This window comes from Lathyrus oleraceus, chromosome 1 (assembly GCF_024323335.1).
Source record: "Lathyrus oleraceus cultivar Zhongwan6 chromosome 1, CAAS_Psat_ZW6_1.0, whole genome shotgun sequence".
Lineage (NCBI taxonomy): Eukaryota > Viridiplantae > Streptophyta > Magnoliopsida > Fabales > Fabaceae > Lathyrus > Lathyrus oleraceus.
In genome coordinates this window covers 413,025,438-413,044,161 of record NC_066579.1, presented here as the reverse complement: position 1 = coordinate 413,044,161, position 18,724 = coordinate 413,025,438, and the positions used below count along the sequence as shown (strand labels likewise).

Sequence of the window (18,724 nt, the reverse complement as noted above, 5' to 3'; positions counted from 1 at the left end):
TATATATATATATATATATATATATATATATATATATATATATATTATAGTTTAAAATATTTTTAGGATTTAAGAGTGTAAACTATTATAATTTAGATGTCTGTGTAATATTTAAACTCATAAAAAAAACGGTATTCTGAAATATGATAATGGTCTGACATGGCGCATTGAACGGCTGTTAAAGGGCCCATGTCACGAGTGTACTATGTGGAAAGCATAGCCATGTGGGGCCACCTGGATTTTTCATCTTTTATAAAAAGATAGGTTCCCAATGCTATGCATAAAAAATAACACAGATAGATCAATTCAAGGAACAAAAAGTTATCCACGCAATAACTTCTTTTTCTTTCTTGTTTTTTCTTTCCTATTTTCTTCTCAAGTGGGTCCATTTTTTCCTTTGCATTTTGGACTGTAATAATCATCATGGGTCCCTCACTAAGCACCGGCCTACTTTCTTTCTTGCCTTTTCAATCTCTTCAATGTCATTTCAAATTTAGCTTACTAAAACTAAATTACAAACCAATATTAAAAGATCAAATTACTAGTAGTATAGCCACATTCAATCAATATACTAACATTAGAAAAATTACTATAATTAATGATCTAAATTTATGTACGCTTTTCACACCACATCTGTGTTCTTGTACATAAAATAGAATTTATTGAACTTTCGCACCCAATTTGTTTATTTAATTTATTGTTATTTAATTTTTTTAATTATTATTTATGCTGCATGTGGGTGTCTAGTTGGCTAACTTTATAGTATGGTCCGGGAAAGGAAGAGTGGACTCTAATATAGTGTGTAGTACACATATTTTAAGGTGTTACTATAAACACAAAGAAACTTCGCCCTCAAACAACAAATTGAAACCCTACTCAACAAGAAAGAGTTTCCCCTTCTATAAAAAGTGACAATGGTGGGGGCTGTAAACACAATTTTGATGTTTAAGACAAAAATATATAAACATATTGAAAGTAATATAAGTAATAAATGTTAGATACTACTCTACTAACTTTGATATTGCAAAATTGTTAAACTTGGATCAATATATTATCGGTTTAGTCAAGACAATAAGTTAATCGTCGAACTAGTGAATTACTACTTATTAATTGTTCTGAAAAATCTGTTCTTTTCAACAAACACATTGAATGATATAATATTATTAAAATAATTACATGTCAGCTCGTCAATACATAATATTTTTTAAGCAAAGATAATACTTAAACTAATATATAATATTAATTTGGTTTGAAGCTATTGTCAATATATGTCAATTAAATTCATCTAAATTATAGCAATAATGATGAATGACCAATTATATTTTCAGTTACATACTACCAAATTATATATACAAAGAAATACATTTTTTATAAGGACTTCATTTCAATATATTCATGCATCAAAAATAATTAAAAGCATTTTTTATTTGTCGGGATAAATAAACAAAAGGAAAAAAACATTGACAACTAGACATATTGATGTCTTTTAATTGATGTCAGTGGCATGATCAATCTGGTTGAAAAAGATTCTTACAGGTGATCACTCACACACCACACTACACATGTACATTTCTACCACTACTATTCATCACTTTATGCAACTATATATATCACCCTAACTTCGATCACTTCCTCATCTCACTCACTACCACTCTTAATTTCTCTTTTCCTTCCCTCTTCATTCACACACCCTTCAGCTTTTTTTTCAATCCCTCTCACCTTTCCAAATGGCCAGTGTTGAGGTAAAATAACTCAATACACAGCTACTTTGTGACATCTATAATTTTAATGTATCACGCAATGAAAATCGAAGCTTACTAAAATACTACTCTACAACTATTTACTCTTGCAATCACTGCATATATATTTCATCATAAATTAAGTTAATTGATCAATAATAGATCATAGTTGCACACAAGGCAATATCATAGATCAAACATATACTATATAATACTAAATAATATAATATACTGCTAAGCATCTTATGTAAACCTTTTTATTCTTGTACCCAAAGCAAAGATCTTTAACAGTTTAATACTCAAGTCTTCTATTTGTACAAAATCTTAAGTTTTTTCTGTAATTAAGCAGTCTACTTTGTAGTGTGTTCAGATCCGCAAAACAGATTAACTCTTCCACTTCTTTAAAGTTTAAGTATATTATAATGTCATACTAATTAACACTATTTTTGTAACACATTAGATAATATATAGTTTTTTTTTATTTGATGTTTGATTTGTGTATACTAGACTACAAGATTTTGCTAAATGAAGATGGTAATTATTTGCAGGTTGCACACCAAGCACCACCAACAACAGTGCAAGAAAATGAAACAACACCCGAGATAATCAAGACAGAGGAAACAATTCAAGAACAGCAACCAGCCACTGAAGTCCCTGCTGCGGCACAACCAGAATCCGAAGTTCCTGCCACCGAAGTACCAACAGAAGAAACAACCGAAAAACCAACAGAAACAACTGCAGCAGGAGAAGCTGTAGATGCTCCCGAAACCCAAGATCCACTTGAAGTTGAGAACAAGGAAGTGGTAACAGAGGAAGCAAAGGAAGAGAACTTAGAAGCACCTAAAGAAACTGAGGAATCGGTTGAAGAAGTGAAGGAAGAGGCGGAAGCAGTAGTGGAGGAGCCAATAGCAACTACTGAAAATGAGTCAGCACCACCACCACCAGCAACTGCAGAGGATGTGATTGAGAACAAAACAGTTGAATCAGTGGAAGCTCCAGCAGCAGAGGAAGTTCCAGTTGAGAATCCTGAAGCTTAAACCAATGGAATGGGTGTGACTGGAACTGGTAAAAAACGGAAGTTTAAATTAATGGTTCTAGATGTTGGGATCGGGTCTACCATTTTGCATGTCATCAAGGTTGAAAAGCTTTTCTATTAATTATTTCTTTAGTTTCCTTTCCTATATTAAAGTTTATTATTGTTATTATGGTATGGCTTTTGGATATGGTTATTTATATGGCACTTGGCTCCACATCAGCATATATATACATGCTGAGTGGTGGTGGACATGTGAAACTCTATTCCATGAGTTGTGTATTGAAGTGATAAGGGGCTATAGTTCTTAAGAAGGTTTGTCATGGTGTGTTACTGTGTTTCTCTCTAGATTTGAATAAATAATATTTATTTTATATTCTTGTCTTTGTCCCAACAATTTATCATCTTATGTTTCTTAACAAAGTCTTCCTAAGAATTTGTTCTCCATACTGCTGCGGTTCTAAAAATCATTAGAGTTGGAACGAAGGGAAAAAATGGGTTAGTATTAACAATACACTACTAACTAAGTGTAAGTGGTGTAGCGTTTTTTAAATAGAAATATATTTATAAGTTAAAAGTTCTATATAACATTGATTTTCTCCATTGCAACCTCAAGATTCAAAACATTGAAGCTTGAAACGGAGAGAGAGATATGCTAACAAAATAACTAACCAGACATACTTCAGATTTAAAAGAGTGAGCCTGTCATAAGTTAATATCACTCCATAAATCTTCAGAGTAAAAAGGAATTGCATTGCTTCCTTCACATTATAAAAAATATATATTTCATGAAGATTATGATATTAAATAAAAGATAAATTATTCGAAACAGAAATAGAACGAGGATGCAGTCACCAGAACTAAAAAGAATGATAAATTAATTGTAGGACTTAAAGAAATGTTAATTCTTAATAATGGCAAGAGTTGCTCTTGGAGCATGACTATTCTAACTTAAATGTCATAGCATGGCTAACCCATAGCTATATACTAACATAACCAAACACCAAAACTTATTTCCTTCAATCCTGTTTTCTTGACTCTTGACCCCCCTCATATAAACACTGCACAGAAGATCAAGGACAATGCCACCCAGAATTGATTTGAGAAGCAGAACAAAAAGCCTTCTAGACTATCATTTCAAGAGGGGGAAAAAGGAATAATCCTATCCTAATTTTATACAAAGGTGAGTAATGTTATTTCTAAGTGAAATCAAGATTCAAAACCACTTATCTATTCACCATCACGGAGTACCGAAACTGCAGCTCATGTGTTCTTGAGTGATGATTCCAAGGCGATCTTGCATGATAGTTATAGAAGAATACGGAGGAAAGCACAGCTCGTAAAAACATGTGTGAGATGTGGGCAAGTGATTTTCAGGTTCGTTCAATTTGCAAATAAATAGACGGGAAGCCAAACCACGGAAACCTTCAACTGGTAAATATTTCACAGATGTCCAAAAGAACAGAAGAACCTTCTTTTGCTCCGCCGACATTCTCCCAACAATCTGCCAAGTTAATTTTTGATAGAATATAATATTAAAACATTAAACACTGAGTAGCTTGCTTTTAGTTAAATAATAACTTAAACTATTTTTTTTAGTAATAATAATGATATAAAAAAGTCATGAGAACTTACTGTGCAGATTTATTGCCTGTGAACATAAATTGAACTCATGAAAAACTATAACATAAATTGCATGTTATAAATTGATATTAACAAGATTCTGCACAGAAATATGGCTGCACTATGGCATGTATTAGTGTCATTTGATCCATCTATCCAGCCACACTCATTTGAAAAAGAATTGGTTGTTATTATAAACCAAGTATCAAAATCATGATTTCGTGCAGCAGTAAAAAACATGTTACCATTTGGAGGCATACAAGAACTGAAGGGAGACATTTATACAAAATGTAGCAAATCAAAAGTTGAACCTAACAGGGTTAGGAAAAAAGGAATAATTTAAATGAGCACAGGTTAGAACTCAAGCATGACAGGTGACCAGGTAAGGAGATAAGTAGATTTCAAAAGTGGTTAAGCGTAACACTGATGATACTTCTAGAGACTCTTACATATCTACTTGTGCTGGAATCTTCAGAGATTACAAGGGTTCTTTTTTCTAGGTTTTTCTTCTCAATGTATCACTAATCCAATAAACGCTGGAATTGACTGTTGCCGTGTTAGCGGGAGAAATGGTTCATGCTAAGGATTGGTGTAATTTATGGCTTGAATGTGATTCTATGATTAGGACTGTTCAAAAGAAACTATGAACTGAACCGAACCGCCGAAACGTATCAAACTGAAGTTAAAATAACCGAAATGTTATGTTTGGTTAGTAAATCGAACAATATTGTACAAACAGTTCTAGAACCGAATCATATGACAAATAAACCGAACCGAAACTGAAACCGAACAGAACCCAAACTGAAAATAAATAAAAAATACTAAAAACAAGTTTTAAATTTATTTTTTTTAAATTTGAAAAATAGTTAAACGGTTCGGTTCTTTGGTTCTTTATTAAATGGTTCGGTTTGGAAAAAATTGTCTTCTAACGGTTCGGAATTTAGAAACGGTATACCAAACCAATAATTTCCGTTCGGTTTGGATCTGAGTAAACTGAAACGATTAGGCCCGGTTCGAGTGAACTTTTACTATGGTTTGGTTCCGTTCGGTTTTCTCAGTGAACTGTACCATGAACAGCCCTATCTATGATGGGGTTTCATGTTTTTTCTAATCTTGAAATTGTGCCTTAAACGTTTCAAAATCGTTGGTCGAACTGTCTCAACTTAATCAGAGTTTTCGCTTCAAACTGTCTCATGTCTTTACAGAAAAGATTGCTTGTGTAGTCTTGCTAATGCAGGTTTCAGTAGTAAAGTTTTGTTCGGTGGACTCCTTAACCTACTTGTATTAGGGATGATTTTACTAGAAATCGTTGGAAAATATATTATTTCCGGTTGTATTATTGCCTTTAATACTACCTTTATTTTTCTTTATTCTTCATTAAGGAGAAAATCAATTGTAATAATTATATCTTCACTATATAAACCAGCCTAAGGCTGAGGAATAAATCATAACAGCTTTTACCTATTTTTTCCAATATGGTATCAAGAGCACTGGATTAGGGGTTACCGTAAAGCTTCTTACCCGACCCGATTCACATACCCGTTTAGTGGCGAATAACAACAACGGGTGGTCTTCCCCATCACAGGCCTACACCTGATCCAACCATGGCGAACAACCGCAACCTGAGTCGGTGGTCATAAACAATGGCAGTAATGACGGCAACAATGGAAACAGGAACAACATTGTTTTTGATGACAGTTATTCCAACATAGGCGGTAACGATCAATAGGGTTCCTCATACACCCTCAAGGTCAATATCCCTAAAATGAATGGGAATAACTATAATGAATAGGCTCAAACCGTTCGGTTGGTATTGGATAGTAAAGGGAAACTTGATTTCTTAACAAGAGCAGTAGCTGAACCGGCAACAGGAAACCCTCGTTACAAACAACGGAAGTTGGAAAACTCATTGATTATTGCGTGGTTGGTAAGCTCTACGGAAACTGGAATAGGTAAGCCTTACATGTTTTTACCTTCCGCAAAGGATATGTGGGATGTTGTTAAGGAAACATACTCTGATATTTAAAACTCCTCTCAAATTTTTGGTTTAAAATCAAAGTTATGGCATGCGAAACAAGGTGACAGGAGTGTAACTGCTTATTACAATGAATTGTTGACACTGTGGCAAGAGTTAGATCTCTGTTATGATGACAATTGGAGGTGTACAGAAGACAGTGTTTTGTTTCTCAAGAGGCAAGAAAATGATCGTGTATTCATGTTTCTCTCTGGGCTCAATAAAGACCTTGATGAGGTAAGAGGTAGAGTTTTAAGAAAAATACCATTGTCAACTCTTCGTGAAACTTTTGCAGAAATAAGAAGGGAGGAGTCACGACAAGGAATTATGACGGGCAAGACACCACGAAGCTCTGAATCTGAAGGCTCACTGGCTACTAGGAACCTTGACGAGGGAAGAAGGTCAGACAAAGTTCTTTGGTGTGATCACTGCAAGCGCGAATGGCATACACGTGAAACTTGTTGGAAGCTCAAAGGCAAACACGTGAAACTTGTTGGAAGCTCAAAGGCAAACCTCCTAACTGGAAAAAGAAAATTGATCGTGCATTTCAGGCTAGTAATTCTGATCAAGGGAAGCAACCCCCTCCGTCACAGTTTCCACTCACTACGGAGCAACTAGACAGACGGTACAAACTCCTCGAGTCTCGAACTCCTTCTGCTCTATAGCAACAAAAGGTAATTTTGCATTTCTTATTGTCAGTCTCAGTCATACTTGGATAATAGATTCAGATGTCTTCGGTCACATGACAATTTCCACTCACTATGGAGCAATTAGACAGACTGTACAAACTCCTCGAGTCTCGAACCCCTTCTTACTCTATAGTAACAAAAGGTAATTCTACACTTCTTAGTGCCAGTCTCAGTCATACTTGGATAGTAGATTCAGGTGCCTCGGATCACATGACAGGTGAATCTACTTTGTTCTCATCATATAGTCCATGTGCAGGTAATCAAAAAATAAAAATCGCAGATGGCTCTTTTTCAACCATTGCAGGTAAAGGGTCAGTTGTGTTGTCTCCAATGTTAACTCTTAAAAATGTCCTTCATGTTCCAAATTTATCTTGTAATTTAATGTCCGTCAGTAAATTAGCTCAAGATATAAATTTTCAAACTAATTTTTTCCGATCTCACTGTGTCTTTCAGGATTTGAACTCGGGGAAGATGATTGGCAATGCTAAGGAGAGTGGAGGACTCTACTACCTTGACATTGGATCTGCATCACAACTACCTTAAAAAACAATAAGTTCCTGCTTTGAGTCTTTTTCTGTTTTGAATAATAAAGATGACAACATTATAGTATGGCAAAGCATCATTATAGTTTTCGTTACTTAAAACACTTGTTTCCTAAGATATTTCACAATAAGAACTTTTCTTCGTTTAAATGTGAAGCATGTGAGTTTGCAAAAAGCATGCTCATTCTAAGTTTTCAATACAGTCTTATATACCATCAAAACCTTTTTCTATTATTCAAAGTGATGTTTGGGGCCCTAACCGTACAAGTACACTCTCTTAAAAAATGGTTTATCACAGTTATAGATGACCATACAAGAGTATGATGGATGTACTTGTTAAAGGGGAAATCAGATATTTGTCAAGCCGTAAAGAATTTTTTTTCAATGGTGAAGAACCAATTTCAAACAAATATCCAAGTCTTTAGAAGTGACAATGGCAAAGAATATTTTAACACTATCCTGGATGATTTTTTTCTAAAAAATGGGATTGTATCACAAAATTGAGGACATGAATTTTTTAAATAACTTATCTTTTGCAGGATCACAAAATTTTGAGACTTTTACACCTGCACCAACAAAAAATGACCATGATTCTTTATCCGATCCTACTCCTGTTATGAGTAAGGAACCTTGTGAATCCGAGCCTACATTTTCTCTTATAGAAAACAATGAGAATCCTAAAAACGATGATAATGATAATCTAATTGAAATACCACAAAATAGTGAGTCACTTCAAGAAAACAAATTTGAATAAGGAAACAGGACTTGGAAATGAAAGGTTTTTTGTGAAAAGGCACCATAAAGGAAAGGACCGCTCCACATCTCAACACTGTCAGGAATCTGAACCGAAAAATGAACAACTACCTAACAAAAGGAAAGGTAAGTCTATCTCTGTTTCTGAGAGTCGTATTTTGTATCCTGATATAGATGATCCTGTTACCATTAGAAAACTTGTCAGATCTTGCACTAAACATCCCATGTCCAATTTTATATCATATTCAAATTTGTCTTCATCTATGTCAGTCTTCACCTCAAAATTGTCTAATGTAGAAATTCCAAAAAATGTACAGGTTGCTCTAGAAATTCCAAAGTGGGGTAAGTTGTACTTCAGGAGATGAAAGCTCTTAAAAAGAACAAAATTTGGAGTGTTACGTCACTACCAGATGGCAAGAAGACAGTTGGATGCAAATGGGTGTTTACTGTGAAGTATAAATCAGATGGGTCAATTGAAAGGTACAAGGCTCGCTTGGTGGCTATATGCTTTACTCAGGCCTATGGTATAGATTACTCAGAGACATTTGCTCCAGTTGCAAAATTGAACATTGTCAGAATTCTTTTGTCTCTTGCTGCTAACATGGATTGGCCTTTGCTTCAGTTAGATGTTAAGAATGTCTTTCTTAATGACGATCTAGAAGAAGAAATATATATGGACGTTCCTCCTGACTTTGAAAACAAATTTGGATCAAATGTGTGCAAACTAAATAAGTCTTTGTATGGATTAAAGTAGTCCCCTAGAGCTTGGTTTGAAAAATTCACTCAGTCCATTTAGAAACAAGGGTACATCCAAGGACAGGTTGGCCACACCTTGTTCACAAAGTTCTCCCACGATGGGAAAGTTGTTGTCCTGATTGTTTATGTTGATGATATTGTCCTTACTGGAGACGATACAGTGGAAATGACAAGAGTAAAAAAGAAATTGGCAGGAGACTTTGAAATCAAGGATCTGAGATTCATGAGATATTTTCTGGGTATGGAGGTTGCTCGGTCAAAGAATGATATTGTGGTTTCACAGCAGAAATACATTTTAGACTTGTTGAAAGAAATAGGAATGAGTGGATGTCGTCCTGCAGATACCCCTATGGATCCTAATGCTAAACTTTGTTGATACTGGAAGATATCAGAGATTGGTTGGGAAACTGATTTATTTGTCACACACCCTACCTGATATTATTTTCTCAATTAGTGTAGTGAGTCAGTTTATGCATTCTCCTTTCGAGGAACATCTTGAGGCAGTCTATAGGATACTGAGATATTTGAAGGGAAATCCTGGAAAAGGATTATTTTTTTAGACTAGTGAAAGAAATGTGTCTATCTTCACCGATGCCGATTGGACAGGTTCAGTCACAGATAGAAGATCAACCTATGGATATTGTACCTATGTTTGGGGTAATCTTGTGACATGGATGAGCAAGAAACAAGGAGTTGTAGCAAGGAGTAGTGCAGAGGCCGAGTTTAGAGCTATGTCCCAAGGTATTTATGAAGGATTATAGATCCTTAGAGTCCTAGAAGAACTTAAGATGAAAATTGAACTTCCATTGAAATTGTACTCTGACAGTAAAGCTGCTATTAGCATAGCTCATAACCCAGTTCAAAATGACAGAACCAAGTGAGATTGATGGACACTTCATAAAGGAGAAGTTAGATGTGGGAATCATATGTCTATCCTTCGTGACTCAAGTCAGCAAACTGCGGATATCCTAACCAAAAGTTTGGCAAGACCTACTTTTGAACATTTGATAGACAAGTTGGGCATGATATATATTTATGCACCAATTTGAAGGGGGTGTTGGAAAATATATTATTTCTGATTTTATTATTGCCTTTAATATTACCTTTATTTTTCTTTATTCTCCATTAAGGAGAAAATCAATTATAATAATTATATCTTCACTATATAAACCAGCATAAGACTCAGGAATAAATCATAACATCTTTTACCGATTTTTTCTAATAGAAATAAATATGGTCTTCCAAAATTCAGATTTTATTAGAGTTTTTATTATGCGTGCACAACACTCTTTTTCTTCGCCGTGTTTTATCCCACATACGTTTTCTTGATAAGGTTTTTCACGAGGCAGTGTGTTATCTATTTAATTGGATTTTGTAGTCCCTCTACCTTTGTTTTTGACAATATATTCCTTTTAGGCGCTGCAAAGTGATGCCTCTGCACCTCTTTGATTATTATTTTCAAATAGACACAATTTGGTCATGAAAATGGGGAAACTTAACAAGTAATCAAGATTAGAGGAGAGGGAATCAGGAAAAGTCTTAGAGAGCATCATGTAGCAGACACATGTTGCCTAATAAAGTCTGCCTATAAAATATTCATATAAGGGGAAATTGATTTAGTTTGTTCCTCAATATGAAAATCATTATAATAAATTTATACTCGCCAAGGAATTTGAAAAATTAAGGAAATGGGGAAAATAAAATAAAAATAAGTGAAGATAAAGAAAGGTAAAGACAATGTGATTCCATAAGATCAGCCCTACATACCTCCCAAAACCAAGATATTTGTCGATCGATCTCTTTATAGCCATTGTACTTAGTATGTGCCTTCCAATCTTCAACGGAAATGGCATTTTCACTACCATGCAGCATCCAATCAAGATCTTCAAGGTCTAAATATTGAAAGAATTCTAGCCTTTTGCCAGATATAATATCAGCAAACCCCTCGGCAAAATGTGATACCTGCTCAGATATGGATGTCACAAAACGATTCTGTATAAGAAGATCAACATACATCTCCCTATTCTTACTATCCACAACAATGCTTTCGCCATCAGGGCAAAGCTCTATCACCCTCCTGCGTCCTAATTCCTCCACCTCTATAGAAAATGTCAGTCCTAATATATCTGTATCAATATAATCAACATTCATCTCCAATATTTGCTTGCAGCTATGATACATTATAGGATCTGCATCCCGAATATCTTCTAAAGTAATATAGTTTCCAGCCAATTGCTTGAAAAACACGCGATCAAAAACAATGCCCACGTGCACCTTACTCTTCAAAGCTAATGCAATCATACGTCCAGAGAAGCTGAAGTACTTTAGGTGCAGAGGATGTACCTTAGATGCTGCAGACAAGTAGAAAAATAATATACTAAATATGATTGCACAGAAGCTCTTCAATAATATCTATGGATAAAATATATACGGAAAAACACACCAATACTAGTGTTATACAATGTCTCCCGATCCAAACCTAACCAATGGGAACTCGTGTTTTGTGGCAAAATGCTAATGGTAAGTGTTGAGAATGTGCTTTTTATATATTTTTACTATAATAAGTAGTATTTTGTATTTAGACTGTTAGTCAAGCTGAAAAAAAATTAGTGCTTGGATATTATTCATACCAAAATATATAATATTCAGTTTTTACGGTAAGATACATTAGTATTAGACAATCCAGAGTTGATTGGTGGACTGACCAGTCACCACCAGTCCACTTAATACTCCTTTTTCCTTTTTTATCTCACTCCATGCATTACAATTTATCCTGCAGATTATGATATGTATAAATCCTAGATCAAAAAATAGTATAAAGTCATAACCTGCATTACCATTACTCTTTCAACTACCTATCAATGGATGAGGAAATTGTAAATCAATCTGCACAAGAAGGAAATTCTCAATTCCAGAATAATCAGTTTGGAGAATTAGATAGCTTACGGTCTGCGTATCAAATAAATGAGAAAAATTATTTGATGCAGGTTTTCCCTAGTATCTTGGAGAAACCAACAGGTACTTGTACTTTTCCTTATTCAGGTATGCTTCTGATTTCGTTTGGGTTTATGTTTCAAATATACTTTCTACTTCCCCGTGGATCTTAGATTCAGGAGCCACGTCTCAAATATACTTTCTACTTCCATGTGGATCTTAGATTCAGGAGCCACTGACCATATGACACCTTCATCCAAGTACTTCTCCACATATCACCATAGTCCAAGTAATAAGGAAATTTCCACTGCTTACGGTACTCTAGTAACAGTGGCTAGTGGCTGGTATTGAAGACATCCAAATAACTCCTTCCATTCTCTTAAAAAATGTCTTTCATGTTCCAAAATTGTCTACAAACCTAGTCTCTATACAAAAACTTACGAAAGATTTATCTTGTAGTGTAAGTTTTCACAACAACCATTGCAGATTCCAAGACAAGGATTCAGGGAGGAAGATTGGAAATGCAAGAGAAGGGGAATGGCCTTTACTATTTTGAAGAACCAAATCAGCTTGTTACAACAAAAAGTCTCTCGTCTTACACACTACTGTCAAAGTCACTTCTCTCAAGCAAAGAAAAAATTTTGCTTTTCCATTGTCTCTCATCTGAAGAAGTCGCCTTTCACGAAAATGTGTGTTACTTCACCCATCTTAAGGGGGAGAATGTGAATGACTTTGAATATGAGTTGGACCCTCTAATCAATGGTCCTCGTTTCCATGAGAAACCTGTTTCTATTCATACTCCTGGTCCTGGTCCTCGTTTCCATGAGAAACCTGTTTCTATTCATACTCCTGGTCCTGCTTCTGAACCCGATTCGTCGTTTGCTTTGAGTCATATTCCTAGTTCAATTTTTCAGTGGCAAGTACTGAAAATGATCTGTATATTATTCATTCTTAGGTTTCTCATAATAGTGATTTTAATCCAAAAGATTTGCCCATTGCCTTGAGAAAGCAAAACAAAGTCATGTGCCAAATATCCTATTTCTTAATTTATTTCTTCTAAACATATTTCTATCAGAATTTTATTGCAGATGTTTACTAGGTGAGAATCTCATCATTTGTTAAAGAAACGTTGAAAGATAAAAAGTGAGTTCAAGCTATGGATGCGAAAATGAAAGCATTTGAAAGAAATGAGATTTGGGAGATTGATTAGAGGAAAAGGCAAGAAACTAGTTGGATGAAGAGGATCTATACATTCAAGCACAATTGAGATGGTACTCTTGACTGATACCAGGCTAGACTAGTCGAAAAAGGATACAATCATACATATGGCACGCATTATGTGGAGACATTTGTTGAAATAGCAAAGATGAACATTGTTCGAATTTTACTATCTCTTGATGCCCACTTCAAGTTGGAATTGCATCAATTCAATGTCAAAAATGTGTTTTTACATGAGACTTAGTTGAAGAGGTGTATGTGGAGATTCCCCCAGATTTGTTTCATGGGTGGAGTAAACAAGGTTTGTCGATTTAGAAAGGCCTTATAAGTTATATGCACTAAAGCAGTCCCCTATGGCATAATCTGATTTTAATTATGCAGGTTCAGTGAGTGATAGAAAATTTACTTCAAGGTATCGTATCTTCCTATGCGAGAACCTTGTTTCTTGGACGAGTAAGAAGCAAAGTGTAGGGGCACAATCAAGCGCTGAGGCGGAATTTAGAGTTATGGTACGAGATTATTTTGAGTTACTATGGATGAAAATCGTGCTAGACGATTTAAAGTTAAAGTGTGAAGGTCCTATGAAGTTGTCTTGTGACAATAAATCAACCATCAATATTGTTCATAATTTTGCTCAACGTGTCGCAACAAGACACATCAAGATAGACCAACTTTTCATTCAAGAGAAGTTTGATAGTGATAACTACCGGTGTTTAAAATCTCGAGAGTCTACGCAGAATCGGTGGAGGACTGAAAATTCGTAACTCGAGGATCGTAAGATCCTATTAGGAGAAGAAAAAAAAATTGTGCATCTATATTACATGAATATGCCCAAAAATATAGAAGTTCATAAGTACACAATCACAAGCATAAAATCATAAGTTCATTATCATAATCATAAATTCAGAATCAAAACATAACCATAAAAACTAACTTCAAACTAAAAAATCCATTAAAACAAAAGTTCAAATTCTTAAAAAAAAATCTCTTGAAGAACAGGGGAGGAAAACAAAACAGAGCCGAATGGCTGCTTTTGAGGAAGAAGTCGTACTGTTTAGAATAAAAAAGAAGCGATTCTGCTTTTAATGTAATAAGGGAGAAGAATAGTGATAGAGTAGAAGAAGAGAATTTATGGGGAAATAAAAGAGTGATAATATACTGTTTTTAAGAGAAAGTTGTAATCACTATAAAGGATTAATAATACGGCATCATGAGAGGAGAAGAGGAGGTTGTAATTCGTGAAATAAAGGAATAATGTACAGCGTGTCTCTGAATTTCTATTTAAAATAATTTTAAAAGTGGGTTTTAATCATGACTCGTCCCGATCCAGGCTCATTTTTAAAAGTTAGGATTTTTTCTATAAAAAAAAGCCTAAAAAAGGAGCACCGCTACAGGTCCGAACTCAAAAGGAGTTTACTTCACAACTCGTGCGAATTTACCGTTTTTGTTACTTGCTGTCCTACCTGAAACGCAGCCAGCCGGCATGACAATGGCACATTGGATCGGACGAGTTCATGAGTTGACTCGCGATCCTGCATACACTGATAACTACAACTACAGTCCTTTTAGGCATCAGCTAACAAATGTGTTAACAAAAGACTTACCGACAAAACAATTCAATGAACTTACTTGCAAGCTGGAACAGATGGATATTTATCCATTTGTTTCAAGAGTGTTTCAAATAACATAATTATAATTTATAATTACTACAGTGGGCTCATTACCCAGACTCATTGGATTTTAAAGTCTATTTTTTAAACGGTATAGTACATACTCAACTTAAAAATATTCAGACATAATTTCTACGGTGATCAATCAATTCCTATTAACCTTTTGTTGCAAGGTTGTCAAGTTTGATCAAATCTGGACACCTCCCTGTTTTGGTGAGTTGAATCACCTACGGCAGCCTGGATATGAAGTTCTATTTAGGGAGACGAAAGAGATTTCAAAGGGAGAAGTCCCTTGTAAAACGGAAAGTTAATAAAGCACCTCTACAACCGAGAGGAACCATTGCTACTTACTGATAGAGAAATAAATGACCTAACCTCAACTAAATTATTGGGGTGTTTACTCTACCACTAAGCTTACTGCCTTTCAGCTGAAGTCTGGCATTTTGAACTAATATTTTGTTCTGTAGGGGACCTAACTTAATGAGTAATTATTTTGAGGAAGAGTCTTAAGCCTTTGAGCACTGCATCAACATTCTATTATCCCAAGAAATATCATTGTCAAAAGAAAACGAGAACAATGTAATTGTCACCAGCATTAAGAAAACGAGAACAATGTAATTGTCACCAGCATTAAGAAGACGAGAACAATGTAATTACCATCGAAAATACTCGGAATGCATCGCAAGCAGAAGAGAAAAATTATGGGAAACTCACCAGCATTGGGAAAAAATCTCCTTCGATCATTTGGACATGCCAAATAAAGAGCATTTTTTGGATTAAATATTTCCTGACACACCAAAACAAACCACTCCCTCAGTACACCCGGTCCTGTAGCATCCTCATTCTTGAATTCCATAAATATACCACCCTCCAGAGATTTAGGCTTAGCTCTTGATATGTACTCCAAAGATTCAGCCAAAACCTGAGATCTGCCAATAAGCATCTCATATCCCAATACTTCATCATTTAAGGCAGGGAATAGCATCATCGCCAAATGCCTCCTAGATTCAAAATTGGTCACACCCATGTTCTCGAGAACCCATCGATGATCATCAGATCTCTCCGCATACCGAACAATAAGATAAGATAGCATATTTTTTCGACGCAGCAAAACTCCCCAAAACATCTCTTCTGCACCGCTATAGAGCTTAGAGATGTGATACAATTCCTTCAAGATGAAAAGATAATGAGACCGCCCACTGTGGATAGCATCCCTATCCCCTTCTTCTTGTTCCTTGTTACCCAAGCAATTCTCCATGACTTGAAGGCACTCATCCAATTTGCTCAATAACTGAAAAAATACAATACGAAGTTGATCAACTAATCCTGCAAGCAAGGGATCCTCCGCATAGTAAATTCCACAATTATCAAATTCTCCTTGTTGCTCGGCCATTCCCTTCCTCAAAGGTGTCGAGAAATTCACAAAACCCCGAACATCACTGCACGAAATCTCCCCAGAAGTCAGACAGCTCTTACTTGAATCCAAATACTTCAGCAACCCATCTGCAAGCTCACGAACACAGTAAAAAACACCTTGAAGCAAAACCCTCCGCTTAGAATTCCTAAAGAGAACACCAACATGAGCCAACAGAGTTGCAAAACCATCCCGGCAAAAAATATATAAAAGATTATCAGACTTACATCCTACCCCTCTAAGCAATTCACAAAACTCCAAGACACTTTCAATGTACAAACCCTGCAACGTTTTGCACTTCATGTCTAGACTATTTTGCACAAATTGCTTAATAGACAAATCAGCAACAGTCTTATTAAATGCCCAAGGGGACATAAAGAGATTTACTAACAATGAAGGAATTTTCATAAACATAAAAACACCAAAATATTCAGAATTATCCATGTATTTCTTGAAGTGATCAAGAATATTGGTGGAAGCATCAGGTACCACTTCACTTCTACAGAGACGAAGAATCAACGAAACAATTTCTTCTGTGGCTTTCCACACAACAGGACACCCTATACTCCTCAAACGTCCAACCAATTGAAGATTCACATCGTTTTCAATGCCGCATTCACCAAGATTATGTTCTATCTGAAGCTGTTTTCCTTTATATATTAATCTTAGATAAACAAAGGGAACCTTGATCTTGAACGCAATCTGTAAGAGAAGCGTTTTCACTGTATCCTCTCTTGAAGCGCGAATCACTAAGGTGTCACATTTCCACATCATGCGGACGAAGAATTGTAACCGTGACGACGTCGTTTTAGGTTTCTTTTGCATCGTTGAGGATGAGGGTGGGGAGTCGTTGATTACGAGTTGCGGGGAGCGGTTGCGGTGGCGGTCGTCGGTGGCATCGTCGATGAACTGTTTGTGGAAAGCAATGACGGTGAGGGTTTTGAAGGGCGATGACATTGACGTTAACCCTCACCGCCGTGAGGGCAGAGGTAACGAGGAGTGAGAAGGAAGCTAAGTTATCGGTGACGGTTACAGAGTGAGTGATGAAACAAAACTTGTTGAGTTGTTATATTACATATTGTGTGTAGTCTTGTACAAGTCTAATTGGGCAGTGATACCGAATTTTGAGTTTCCATGTAAAAAATAATAATAAAGATTTGATTTTTTCAAATTCAATTTTCGATATTTTTCTTTAGTAATTTCAAATATATATATATATATATATATATATATATATATATATATATATATATATATATATATATATATATATATAATATATATATATATATATATATATATATATATATATATATATATTTGCTTATGATATAAAAAAGGAAGGAATAATTATAAAAAACCTCAATCTAGACACATGGTTCCGATAGATTAATTCATAGGGCCTTAGTTTTTCACAAAATTCCTAACAACTCTTTTAATTTTATGAATATTGAATGAATAAAAACAAAGTTGTCAATTTACTTAAATAATAAAATAAAAAATTGAGCCTCAATAGCAACCGATCCAAAACACATAAAAATCTGATTAAAATTAATTATTTTATTAAGTTTGGAGATAAAATGAATTATTAGACACTTTTGCATTACGAATCAACTTTTGACTTCAACACGAAACATGTAACTTATCCTCTCTGTTTTCTAACACACATTAGAATGCGTCAACCTCGTATTGTAGCTCAAGTTATGGTATGTACAAGAAAGGTGTCAAATTACTGTTTGTACAGAAAATAAATAACCAAATTTTAAAAAAAAAACTAAACTTAAGAAAAACACTCAAAACAGGAAAATAAAAATAATAAATCATAAAAAATCTATTATTATAAAGTAAAATATGATGTATTAAAATATACGTATCAAATTCCCTCACACTTATCCTTTTGCACTTCGAGCAAAATTCTAAAGTCAAAATTAAAACAGAGTAAAAACAAGAAAAAAAAAAGAAAAAAATAAAGCATGCAATTTCAAAGACTTTCGAGATCATAAAATGGATAAGTGAAATCCTTATTCTAAGCTTCAAGTAATATAGTGTTAATGAGTAATTTTTTGTGATAGTCAGAGCAAACAAGAAGACAGTTTACGAAATAGCACATCATAAGCAGCAAGATCTTCACAAGATAAAATCATCTCAACTCTCAAGTGTTTAGTTTTACTGTTTACACTCAAAGTACAACATCAAAATTAGCACAACCTTAAGTTTCAAAAGACTTTAACATCCACATTTAAAATATATGCACACAAAGATCAAAGGGACTTTATTTGGGTTGTAACGTGGTCAAGGTGAGGGTGAAATAAATCATGTGAGGTACTAGTCTAAAATTT

General features: G+C 34.8%; 2 protein-coding genes across 2 annotated transcripts; one reads left to right on the top strand and one right to left on the bottom strand.

Moving 5' to 3' along the window:
• The first annotated feature begins 1,573 nt into the window (after positions 1-1,573).
• Positions 1,574-3,146, top strand: LOC127076884 (uncharacterized). The gene is made up of 2 exons (XM_051018683.1): positions 1,574-1,742; positions 2,288-3,146. The coding sequence occupies exons 1-2, from the start codon at positions 1,728-1,730 to the stop codon at positions 2,774-2,776; spliced, it is 504 nt and encodes a 167-aa protein (XP_050874640.1). The 5' UTR covers positions 1,574-1,727; the 3' UTR covers positions 2,777-3,146.
• Positions 2,678-17,508, bottom strand: LOC127076877 (E3 ubiquitin-protein ligase UPL5). Its single transcript, XM_051018672.1, has 3 exons — positions 15,686-17,508; positions 10,917-11,500; positions 2,678-4,276 (listed from the first exon to the last, which is right to left on the bottom strand). The coding sequence occupies exons 1-3, from the start codon at positions 17,340-17,342 to the stop codon at positions 4,013-4,015; spliced, it is 2,505 nt and encodes an 834-aa protein (XP_050874629.1). The 5' UTR covers positions 17,343-17,508; the 3' UTR covers positions 2,678-4,012.
• Positions 17,509-18,724: the final 1,216 nt, after the last annotated feature.

What these genes read in the sequence shown, in the direction of transcription:
- LOC127076877 (XM_051018672.1), bottom strand. Translation starts at nt 17,342, where the DNA reads ATGTCATCGCCCTTCAAAACCCTCACCGTCATTGCTTTCCACAAACAG. An exon ending in GAGATTTTTTCCCAATGCTG is followed by an intron (nt 11,501 to 15,685) that starts GTGAGTTTCCCA and finishes ACTTGTCTGCAG; the next exon opens with CATCTAAGGTACATCCTCTG. An exon ending in AAATATCTTGGTTTTGGGAG is followed by an intron (nt 4,277 to 10,916) that starts GTATGTAGGGCT and finishes TTAACTTGGCAG; the next exon opens with ATTGTTGGGAGAATGTCGGC.